The sequence below is a fragment of the Uloborus diversus genome, chromosome 8, assembly GCF_026930045.1.
Source record: "Uloborus diversus isolate 005 chromosome 8, Udiv.v.3.1, whole genome shotgun sequence".
Taxonomy (NCBI): domain Eukaryota; kingdom Metazoa; phylum Arthropoda; class Arachnida; order Araneae; family Uloboridae; genus Uloborus; species Uloborus diversus.
Genome location: NC_072738.1, coordinates 43,023,899 through 43,036,933, shown reverse-complemented (window position 1 = coordinate 43,036,933; position 13,035 = coordinate 43,023,899). Strand labels below are relative to the sequence as shown.

Sequence of the window (13,035 nt, the reverse complement as noted above, 5' to 3'; positions counted from 1 at the left end):
TTAATCATCTTTTTAATATTTTTTACGATGAAAAACTACCAAAAACGATTCCGTTTCTCCATGACGCCTGGGATTACTATGACGCAGATGTCGCTGTATAGAAAGTGCAGTTGAAATTACTGAAATGTAACTAAGAGTTTTTTTTTTAGTGGTTGTAGGGGGGCCCGCAAGACGGTATTTTCCCCGGGGCCCGGTTGAGCTCTCGGAGGCCCTGCCCTTAAGAACAGATATAATGTTGTCAGAAGTAAGAAAATACACAAGGCCTTTATGATATCCTGACTGAGCAACTTCAAGAAATTTCCTATTCCTTCATATTTTAGCTTTACCGATCTTTACATCAACCGAAATTCATGTCTTTAAAGATTTCTCTTAAAATCAGCAGATATTGAAGTTAACATTTATTTAAAGCTTACACATTTCCTAATTTCCTTTTTAAAGAACCCAGTATCTAACTTTGCTTATTAAACTACTGATTTTTCCTTGCTTTGCAGAAAATACTTAATTACTCTAGAACAGAGAGCTTCAATTAGGGCTGGGCTATGTGGGAATTTCTACATGGAGAAGCATCGCCAACCTTACAACACAATGTAATACAAGATTTTTTATTCTTTTTTGTAAAGATTTACTTAAACTTACTTCTGTGAGATACTTACAAATAAATTCTAGCACCAGCAAGACATTATCAGAAAAAAAAAAGTGCAAGACATCTATAAGTATTGCAGACAAGTGCTTTGTTACTGCAATGAGTTTGATCTTTTCAATGCAAAAGCTCTTAGATGCAAAGCCATGTATTCCATACACAAGCTCACATTATGAGCACATTGCACACCATGCACAATGCTTGCATGCATTTAAAAAGCAGTTCCTTGTTACATTAAAAAAACGTAGCAGCAGTTTGTTGTTACTTTACCCTTTAAATTTTGTTTTTTTTTTTTTTTTTGGTAAGTGATTTTATGCTCTGCATTTAGTAACATAGATAGGTTTGACTACCATTAATGTAAAAATCCTAATTTTACACTTGGTTTGATGTGCATGAGTGCCATTCATGTTAAACGTACTGCATTGGTCAATGCTCATTACTGATATTTTTTTGCTCAAGAGAAAAAGTTTGTACTTTCCCCAATTGCAGAATATTTTTACGCTGTCTGCAACAAATTAAAAAAAAGAAAAAGTCTGCAAGGTAAAATACATTGACCATAAGATCTAAATCGTCATTGAGAAATGCCTAAAAAAATGCTAATACAAGTAGGGGAAAAGGGGGCACATGTGAATTTTTTTTTTTTTTTTTTCATTTCTTAATTTCTCAGAAAATATTATCAATTTCTCACAGAAAAAGGATCCCCATGATTGAACAGTCTTTTCTTTGTGCCATGGAATTTTTTCAGATTTTTCCAAAAAATATTTCTTTACTTGATGGAATTTTTGAAAAATGTCTTCAATCGTTCACATGCAGGGGCGTAGCTAAGGGGGGGGTTTGGGGACAACCCCCCCCCCCCCGAAACGTTAGTCTCAAAAAAAAGAGAAAAAGAAGAAAAGGAAAAAAAATCAAAACGACTTTTTTCTGAGTAACAAAGGTTAAAAATACACTTCGTCCCCCCCCCCCACCCTGCCATTGAAAATCTGCTTCATGTGTGACCCTCAAGCATAAGGACGCCTCCCTCTGATGCGACATTTTTTGATAATCGAGTGAAATTTGACACTTCGCTTTAGAAATGAGATTGATTTGTTAAATCCACGTATATGCAGCCTTTCTTTGTCATAGATTCTGCAAACTGTTTAATATGTTTAATTTTATGAGCCCCGCAGTGGGAATATTGCATACAGTCGAATCTGTATATTTCGAATTTCACATTAAAGAAGAAAATCGAGATAAAGAGGTTTCGAAATACGGGGGCTTTAAGAAACTTTTTATAGAAATTTGAAATATGATGGTGAAAATTTGAAATCGATACTAAAGACAATATGGGCTCTTGATTAAAATTCCTCTTTATTAGTTTTGTTAGGTATTTGTTCTATTATTACATTATTAAGTGCTTTACTGCGAGTTTAAGGAATCATTTTGACAGTAAAAGAAACTTTAAGCATATCTTTTTCAAGAAAAAGTCTTTTATTGCTTTTTGGTCCCTGATTTTTTTTTAATTCATTATTTATCCTCTTGAGGTTAGCAATTGCTGCAAATCTAACTTGGCCAGTATTTTACAATTTTCCTTTTTTCATCACTTGAAAAAAACTTCTACTTTCTTTTCACTTCTATCATTTCGGTTTTCTAAGGAATCACAATTTTAAGAAAGAGAGCAACCAAAGAACCAGTACTAATCCAGATAACAGAGCAAAATGGCTTTTAACTTGAATGACTTTTAACCATGAACTTGAAATGTTCATCTTAACATGTCAAACCTGTGAATTTCACCCCCTTTACTCTTAGTACCCAAGGAAGTGCGCGAAACGACTGTCCTTTGGTTAATCTTCCTGGAAAGCCTATTCGTGGAACACATTTCTCCCTTTTTTCCACTGCCTCCTCAGCTCTTGAAGACAATTCCTCTGTTTCAGAGTTGAAAAAAATGTTTTTGTTTGCTGCTTTAAAGATCATTGGCCTTCGAATCCGAAAATGATAGCATAACCGGAATTCGAGACGATAGAGGTTTTTGTTGGTCTGGTCTTGTGTGTGTCATAGGTCATAGTCAAAACGACCTTTGCTAACCAAAGTATCCATTGCAATCACATTGATTTTTCAGCCGGTATTTACTGCGTATTCTTTTGGAAAAGTTCAGTCTGTTTAAAATAGTACATTCTAAGTGAAAGTTGTTGCATAATGAAGTGAGCAAAACCAATAACAAGTTTTTTTAAACCCAAAGAAAAAAATTAAAATGACGAAAAGAATTGCTCTAAAAAGAGAAAGTCAACTTCGTCTGAAGAAAACGAAGTACAGTCTGCAAAGCAGCATTAATCCTATCGGACACTTCTGAAGGTAATTTTATTTTAATTCAAAAGAAAAACTGCATAGCATTACATGAATAAAATGTTTAAAAACGAAATGGATCTAGATTATTTCTATTAGCTTGGTTCGGATTAAAAAGTAGAAAATAAAAAAGACTTCTGTTTATAATACCCAAAAATTTCAATTGCTCTCTCATATAGATATTTATGTAAATTCTAAAGCAGCTAATAAAATTAAAAATAAAGACTTGAGAGGAGAACAGATGGTATGCATTTGAGCGAATAACTTTCTACTGCCTATATTTCTTCCCTAACTTTTTTTATTCAAATTTTATTAACTGCTTTAGAATAAGCATAAATGTAAATACATAAAAAGCAACATATAAATATAACGATATGAAAAGCAATTTCATTTTTTGCGGGTTATAATTCAAGAAGTCTTTTTTTATTTTATTTCATACTTTTAGTGCAAACCAAGTTAGTAAAAATAGTCTTTATAGTCTGAACACCGATGAGATTGAAAGTCAAACATCCAGTTTACAGGCGGAAATAGAATTGTATTAGCTTTCAGGGATGCCAGCTTTTGTAGATGTGTGTTAGCCTCTAAATTAAGCAGTCACACTGAAATGAAAGGAGCACACTCATCAGATATTTGATTTCCCTCTAACTTGGATAGACTGGTTTTGACAAGACGTTGCTAGAAAATTTCACTTTAAATTAAATGGAGGGAAAAGAAAAAAAAAAGTTGAATTTTCCATAACATTAAAAAAATTAAAAAATCTTTGCTTTTGTTTTGTTTGACACAAGTATCGGAATTGGGACACCCCATTCCAAAGTATGTAAGATTCACCTCAATCTTTTTTTTTTTTTTAATACTAAAAAAATTTACATTATATATATATATATATATATATATATATACAGTCGAACCTCCATATATCGAACTTCCACATATCGAAATTTTCTATATATCGAAATTTCAGCAAATTTCTATATTCATTACATAGAAAAATTGTTTCTATGTATCGAAAAAATCTCTATATATCGAAATTTTTTTCGAGACATTCGTAATTTTTTTTTCCACTTCAGACTGTTTGTCTCATGAAAAATGAAAATTATGTTCACTAAAGGTTGCTACGAAACTCATAAGTAATCTGGGGTTGAGGGCTGTGTAGATAGGTCGCTGCTCCGTTCTGGAGTTCTTAAATTCCTTCAAGTTTATTTCAAATCTAAGTTGTAACCAGTAACACTGTAAAATCAGTTTCAAGTTATCCCTTTTGTCTGTTGATGATCATTCCTAGATTTTTAGCTTCAGTAAAAATCATTCAAGTGAAGTAAATTGATTTTTTACTTTTCCCTCGATTACACTGTCAAAACGAAACCCCCCTAATGTTGAGAATCAAGTTAATTGCAGAAGAATGAAAATGTCTGAAGGCGCAAAAATGTAATTTCTGTTATTTTTTTTTTATTTTTCAACTTTCATTTAATCCGTTGCTCGTATAAATTAGAAATTGGGTTTTATACACGAAAATTAGCTGTAATTTTAGTGATTTAGGAGATCTGTACGATAAAATAAGATCGTTTCTATATATCGAAATTTCTATGTATCGAATTTTTTTCCGAAAATTTGCTACTTCGATATATGGAGGTCCGACTGTATATATATATATATATATATATAAAAGAACCCCCCCCCCCAAAAAAAAAAGTCTGGTCTAGCTACGCCTCTGTTCACATGTGCCCCTATAGGGAAGCACATGTGAACTTGATTGAAAAATGCAGGATGAGCATCATATTTCAACACAAAACTTTTTATAATGAAGCATATACGTATATACCAATTACATTCAAGAGTCAGTTAAAAACTGAACTGTACAACAGTATGAAATGTACAGTAACTGTCATTAAGAAAATATGTTTTTCGAATTATATAAATCTGCTGTCAAATTTAAAAGTTTCAAAGCATGTTCTAATCACTGGATCGACAAGAAAAAATCTTATAAAACTAAACAGTACAAAGAATATTTTATTGTCTAAAGTTCATTATTGTTATACCTGTATAGTGCATTTAAACTTCATACAAAATGATGATGAATTTTAAGATTATTCTAAACTTTAGTTTTTAGTAGGAGGAAAATATTTTGTCTTTATTTTCCTTGCACATATTATGTACCACAAAATTTTTGGTCAACTATTTGATAATTAAAGAATTTATAAAATACAAAATAATAAAATAAATGATTAATAATTATGTAATAATAATTAACAGTAAATTTACAAACTTATTGCAGCAAAATAATAATTATAAATCTTTACACCCCTTTTAACAGTTATAATAAACCTACACAAAAATTTATATTGCAGAGAGGATATGGGCATTGTTCTCATGTGCCCCTACATGTAGTGTTCACAAGTGCCCTGTCATCTACCTTACAACTCATTTTTAAATAAAGAATTTTTAATTCTATTACAAAATTTAAACACTGGTATAAATTTACATGAATGTTCATATAATGATTTAAAATAACTAAATTTAGGTTATTAATTAGTTTATAATATGTTTTTACACAAATAAGACGGTGATAAAAGAACATCAGTATCTGCTGAAACAAAGTAGCTGTCACTATGGAGCAGAAACTGGTTCCTTGCTCTGAAAGTTTGGTTAAGAAGTAGGGCTGCTACTGCCATTACTTGAGAATTTTTACTAATTTTTTGCTTGACGTTATCCTAGTAAAACACACCATGTTCATATGTGCCCCTTTTCCTCTACATACACCCGTGTTTGATTATATATCAGAAAAAATATAGTAGGGGAATGTGTGGCAAAGTGAAACAGTTCAGATGGCTAGGCTTTTACAAAGTGAACAAATTGGAAATTTGTTTTGAAAATTACAGTGTATAAAGAACATTGTATTTTAAAATAAAACTTGCTTTAATTTTTGGCAGTAAATTTGTGCCTTTAAAAAAAAAGGTGGAAAATTTTTACTTATTTTTCCTTTTTAAAGGGCATTGTGAAAAATAAAATATATTTCTGATAAAATATTTTCCATTTGATCATAAAAATATTTTTGATCGAATGAATTAGTAAATAAGGTTTAGTGAATAAATGAAAAGATAAACAAAAGACTAAAATAGTAAACGAAAAATTAAATAAATTAATACATGAAGAAAAATAATGAAGTGAATAAAAGAGTGAATCAATAAGAAAATAAGTGAATTACTAAATGAAGGAAGGTAAATAAATAAAAAAATTAATGAATACATAAGTGATTTAGGAAATGAATGAGTGGTAAATAAAACTAATTCACTTTGCATGCTTGTGTTTCATCTTTACTAATAATAAAGCAGAAAGTCTCTCTGTCCGGAGGATGTCTGTAGGATGTCTGTAGGATATCTGTAGGATGTCTGTGACGCACATAGCGCCTAAACCGTTCGGCCCGATTTTCATGAAATTTGGCACAAAGTTAGTATGTAGCATGGGGATGTGCACCTCGAAGCGATTTTTCAAAAATTCGATGTGGTTTTTTTTTATTCAAATTTTAAGAAAAAAAAACTATCATAAATTACGAAATTATCATAACGTGGAATCGTACCATGGGCGCAAGCCAATGGGTGAGATACGAAATTATAACGTGGAACTGTAACGTCGGTACAAGCCAATTGTCGAGAAAATTCATCATACATTATTTGTAAATATATACAAGCGAACCAAAAGACCTTTAATTTTTCTATTACGGGCGAAGCCGTGCGGGTGCCACTAGTTAATTGTATAAAATATTTAAAATACAAATAAGCTTAAAATTAACTAAATAAATACTTGACAAAATATTAGAAGGTCTCAATTTATATTTAAAATGTTATCAACAATACCTTTATCACATTACACGTTACAATAACAAAAAATTTTTTTGATTTGCAACAAAATATTACAATATGAGTATCTATTGGACATGAAAAAAAAGAACGGACCAATGTGCCTTGACTTCCTCTACTGCCTTTTAAGACACAAACATAAGCAATTATTTTGACGATTCTCAACTCCATGGAAAATATCCACAAGCAGAGTCAGACTGGTTCAACTAAACAGGCAATTTAAAAGTTATAGGCTGCATATGCCTTCCTGTTTTCACTGGTATCAGCACTGTATTCAAATAGTCCTCTGGGGGGGGGACAGGGGACTTAAAAAGAAATGCTCGCTTAATCTTAGATCTCAACAAAAATATTTCTACAGTAAGTGAAGGGTTGCCAATCTTGGGGAAACAGTTTGAAGAGCATCTGTGGTGATTTTGAGAGCATTTTGAAATTTTGTGGAACAGCTCGGTATTTTGCGTAAAATTCAATAAAAACTAAAATCACTTATTTAAAAAAAAATTTTTAGCTTTGATAATCATTTTAAGCACCAGCATAAAAATAAAAAACAGCTTTAAACACCATGTCATGCTTGAAAACGCTCGGCCAGGAAATGCGGAGCAAGAAAAGTTTTTGCGGAGCAGTTGGTAATTCTGAGTAAGTATACCACTTACAAATGTTCCAAGAGACAAAAACCTTGCAAAGAAAAATCATGAGTTTGCCAAGTAGCAAGAAGTGTTATGCATTACATTAAGTATTATCTGCGTTAGCCCGGCTTTGCCGGACTACCCTAAAAATAAAAATTGGGTTAAACGACATATATTCAACAATTTGGCTTAAATAAATAAAATAAAAAAACAGCGTGCAAAATTTCCCTCCCAAACAATGACGACAGATTTTAAAATACTTTTCAGAAATTAAAACGAGAAAGATGGATTTTAAAAGTGTAACCATGGAAACATAAAATAAAATAAGTTTAAGGAATTAAAATATGAAAGAAAATGGGTAACAGTTTGAATGGACAATGAGATTTTTTTAACTTGATTTAAAAAGGCTTGTAGCTTTTTCTCCTTTCAAGATAGAAGCTTAGTTTTTCGACCACAGGTAGAGATAGATCTGGAGTAACAAATGTGCTCTATCCAATGGTGTCAAAAAGAAAACTGTGGAACAAATCCTTCACTTTTTATTGATATTTTTAACGAAGAAAGTAGTGCCTACATTTCAGCTAAGCCTAAAAAAATTCAAGTTATAAACACAAATAATTCTCGCCGTAAGTAAGTTAGAGCATTGAAACAAATTGTGTACAACGCAGAAAATTCTACCCTTTCCAACGATATGTAATATTAATATGTACTAGTATGTTTTCATCCCCATATTTGAGAATTTCTGTGAAAATAGGGCTTAAATTGGAATAAAAAAAGAACTACTAGTCGAATTTTTTTCGAACTGGTCTGCAAACTTTTCCAGGGCTAAAATAAAGATACTGTGAAAATTTTAGCAAAATCGGCCGGGTAGTTCTCGAGTTTTGCTCGTTCACACAAACAGACGCTTTTTGGAGACCTTCATTTTATACTTTGTAGAGAAGTAATTCTCAACAACCAGACTCGGCTTCTGAGGTAGGCTAGAGCCGCTATATAGATAGGCCAGCGCATCAGCTTAAGTTTAGCCATTTTGGATCGGATTTTTCATTGTTGCACTGCTAGGGTTACCACAGCAAAGTTTCAGATTTCGCCAAACGTGCCGAAAATAATACTTATTTAATAAACAATTTACCTGCCGCTAATAATTACTCACAGTGAACAATCACCAGACGCGACAACTCGCCAGAAAAGACAAACACTCAAACGCACGCCGATCCAAAATGGCTAATCTTAAGCTGATGAGTCGTCTCATATATATAGGGGCCTTAGGGTAGGCAACCTGTGGCACTGCCTATAGTCCATTTAGCGAGAGCTGATAGTGGACGTAAACGAAGCAACGTGACAATTGGCGTTACCGCTGTCTGCTTGGCGCTGGGATGATTGAAAACAGCGCCAATCAGATAAGCGAAATGTCCGTGCTTTCAATGCGAACAGCATTGCCAATCGGGCGAGTAAGTCATGAAAGTAGTGATCCTCTTTGTTTACTTCCTCTATCAGCTTTCGCTGAATTGAGTATTGGTCGGTAGATTTTAGGGGTGGCTAATTTCACGATAGCAAAATGTAAGGAGGCACAAAAAATGAAAAAAAAAAAAAAAAAACTAATTTGTTCCTTAGTTTTTTGCAGCTTGAATTGCAGCAATATGTGAGAGCATATTAAATGGTTTAAAAAAAACATATATATTATTCTTAACGAGCACAAAACTACTACAGCCTGCCCTGTCAACAATATACAGTAAAATCCTGTTACAACAAACTTTAAGGGACCATAAATTTTGTTCGTTGTAAGAGAATTTCCTTGTAACGGAATTCAAGTAATGCAAAGGAAATTGAATCAAGGGTGAAAATTTATTTTGTTGTATTGGTATTCATTGTTGTCATATAAGTAAACCAATATGGAATTTGAATATTAATGTCTGTACAACCTACTTGCAGCTTCAAATAAAATCGACAAGCATAAAAGTTTAATATTTACTAGCTAATTTGATCTGTGCATCGGATTAGGTTCTTCGGTACTAACATAACTATCTAGTCAACTGTTTTCACAAAACATTGTCAAGTGTGTGATAAACTGCTAGTGATGGTGTACCCAAGCTTACTTTATCCATTTCGGAGAATTTTTTGAAGGAGATATTTTAATTTTAATTTAGTGATGTTTTTAGTTTTGATGTTAGTATTGATTGTTCGCTTTCACATTATGCAACACAAGGATATTTCTGCTGTTATTAGTGTACTGCCAAACTTAAAAACTATAAGTACAGTAAAACCTGTGAAGTTGACTGCCTTTTTCAGGCACGGAAAAAGCCCTTATATAAATGAACCTCTGTAAGTTGACCACTAAAGTAGTGCACTGCAGGTGGTCAACTTACACAGGTTTCACTACAATGAGAGAAAAAAGGTTGAGAATCATGGTACTATTTTGTACGAGCTGCCAAGCAGAGGTCTGAAGGCCACTATGCATGAACTTAAATGCTGTTGAAGCCAGTAGCTAAAAAACTCCAACATATTTTATACCTATAATATAATTTGTGAAATAAAGTAGGCTCTCTGTTTAACGACACTCTCTATTTAAAGACGGCTTTTCACGGTCCCAGATGGTCCACTTTAGTATTAAAAGCATTCTGTTGAAGGACACTTTCTACTTAAGAACGATTTTTTGTGGTCCCTTGAAAGTCGTTGAACAGAGAGCCAACTGTATACTCAAAAAAAAAAATTAATTTGAATTCTGAAATTTTGTATTCAAATTATGTTTTTCGCAATCACGAACTGCGACAGGACTCTACTCATTGGAGTTATTGTTTCTAGAAACGGCTCCTGCTCCTCCTCCTGGGCGGATACGTGTGCATAGTTATGTGTGTGTGTAGGCTTGGGTGTGTGCGCAGACCTGTGTGTATGCACTTAGGCGTGTGTGAGTGTATGTGTGTGAAGTCGTTTGTGTGCGTGTGTGTAGGGACATGGACACCTCTGACCAGGAGAGCGGATAGTTCAGGACCGGAGGAGCCGCGCCTGCAGAGGACGGTGGGGCTGCTGGTCCAAGCTGAAAAAGGAACCAGACGCCAAAGGCGGTCAAGTGAGGACAATAAGCAATCGTGATTGCTCAAAAAACTTAATGTTATGTGAAATTCAGAATCTATTTATTTCAGTTTGTAATCAATTTTGATATTAACATTTTCCTAGTTATGGCAGGAGATAAATGGCATAAGATATGCTCAAAATTATGTGACTAAAATATATCAAAATTTTAAAATTGCTTTTATTTTCCAGAGAAGTATAATGGCACAGATGACCCTGATGTGTTTTACTACAATGGTTTTTATTCTGCTTATATTTTTTACAATTAAGTTTTTATATACTTAATGTATATAAACGTATATAAGTCGATTGTTCCCCCCTACTTTTAGGAGGAAAATCGGGGGGGGGGGGGGGGGGATTGAAAACCCTCGTATAGGTCCAGTCCCTATTTTCTGAAAAAATAGGGAGTGTTTTGCAACTAATTTTGAATTTAAACTTTATAAAAAGAGAAAAATAAAATTTAATGATCATTTTTAGGTTAAAAAACATCTAATTTTTATTCTTTTGCACAAAGAGTTTACTTCTGCGATTGCTATTTTTGTAAAGGGTTTGATTTCGCTGTTATGATTTTTGTTGCTTTTATTTTGATTCAATATTAAAAAAATTTTATGCTGCAACCATATTACATTATTTTTTTTAAAAAGAGCATTAATTAGCGATTATCGGGGAAAATGCCTGCATGCAGCAATTTCCGCGTAGTTGGTTGTTTAATGTAATTATTTAGTCTTTATATTTTGCAGACTGAACAGGTTAAATCATAGCAGAATGTGTAAGTATTTACTACTTTAGCATCTGCTTAAAAGAGTTGCACTAAAATTGGAAAAATGTTCATGATTTGGGGTGTTTTTCTCTAAGAATTGTTCTTTTAAAACTTTAGAAATTCTGCCCTGCATATAAATCAGCCCGCTGACTTTAAACCTCATTTGTTGCACTAAATTTCTCTATTTTTAGCGAGTATGTTCAGTAAACTTCATTTTTGTCTCTATCCCATACAAACTAAACTCATAGGTATGGCAATCTAAATCAAAAATACTATTTGGCAGTCTCTGTATATTAGGCTATTCGAATTAGTTTTTTTTCTCTATAGCACGTACTTGTACTTTGAAAAAATTGCAATGAATTTCATGCTTATAATTTAACAATTTCAAATCATAACATTATTACATACAAGAGTAGTTTCTAGAGTCTACAGAATATATCATAGTAATAATTCCTCCAAATATTCTTCAAATGCATCTTCTTTAGACTGTTCAACTTCTTCCCTTATTGGCTGTTTCCAAATATTATCTTGATCCTTAGCTATTTCATTTATCTTTTCATCACACTGCCCTTGTTCAGTAGATTTTAGCAAAGTTTCAGCACGATCGCTATCATTCTTGCTGTTTTCCTTCTTATGCTTCTTTTTCAGGCCAACTTTCCCTTTGTATCCATAATGCAATTTGTCCGAACATCTCTCACATAAACGAAGTTTAACAAGAGCACTTTTCTTCTCCCCATGTTCGGAATACCCGAAGAGCACTTCCCAAGTATTCAAATCGTCTTTTCTTTCGCAATGTACATTTCCGCAAAAGAACTGTCCTTTCCCAACAATCAGCTCTTTTTCAGTCCTCCATCGCATACCAACTTTTTTTTCTTTATACCTGCTAAGATCGCACAGACAGTACTCTTTAAAAAGTCTATCGTAATACTTTTTAGCGAGCTGTTGTCCCCAAGTGTATGCTTCTTCATCATCCCACAAAAACCTATGATTTTCTCTGATAATGTCATGATCTGTTTTATAGTTTGAAATGTCACGTTTAAGTTTTGCGGTAGAACCACGATAACACAAAACATATTCATTCACTAACTTTTTGTGTCGAGTGTATGCATCTAATGCAAGAAAAGCTTGTTGTTGGCTGCGTCCTTGCTCCCTGCTACATTCGTCGTGAAATAGTTGCCTGTTTGGTTTAAAAGCTTTAGGCTGTACGTGGTGTGTTGCTAAATCTTGTCTTGCTTTCCTCTTTTCACCGACATCTGCGTCGTATTCAAATTCAGATTCGTAGTCTTCTGAACAAGGCACTTGAAAAGAAGTGCTTGCTTCTGTCATTTTTAGATAAAATACTTCATATCGTTTTAAAGAGTCAATGAAATATGTATTTATTGTCGCATAAGCATGGGGAAAAAGAAAAATTCTCGCGACATCAAACAGTTGTAAACAAACATAACTGTAGCTATTGCCAGATACTCTTGTCTTAAAACTAGAGAAGATGAAAGCTCTTCTGACTTGTTCAAAATAAATATGGTGGTAAATATAAGACATTTTCTGATGGGTTTAATAGAGTTTTAAGATACTATTTTCAAATCTGCGGAATATTTTCTTACGATATATCAGAAATAATACTAGTTCATTTAATTGTAACCGGTTTTTGAGTTCAGTTACAGTTGCAAGTAGTCTGCACGGATATTTTAATTTTGTATACAAACACTGTTGACCTGGGTTTTAGAAGTATTTACTTCTCATAATGCATAACATTACCTCTTACTTGACAAACTGATGAGT

General features: G+C 33.0%; 1 protein-coding gene across 1 annotated transcript; it reads right to left on the bottom strand.

Moving 5' to 3' along the window:
• Positions 1-10,862: 10,862 nt before the first annotated feature.
• Positions 10,863-12,676, bottom strand: LOC129227744 (protein FRA10AC1-like). Its single transcript, XM_054862349.1, has one exon. The coding sequence runs from the start codon at positions 12,580-12,582 to the stop codon at positions 11,695-11,697; it is 888 nt and encodes a 295-aa protein (XP_054718324.1). The 5' UTR covers positions 12,583-12,676; the 3' UTR covers positions 10,863-11,694.
• Positions 12,677-13,035: the final 359 nt, after the last annotated feature.

What these genes read in the sequence shown, in the direction of transcription:
- LOC129227744 (XM_054862349.1), bottom strand. Translation starts at nt 12,582, where the DNA reads ATGACAGAAGCAAGCACTTCTTTTCAAGTGCCTTGTTCAGAAGACTAC.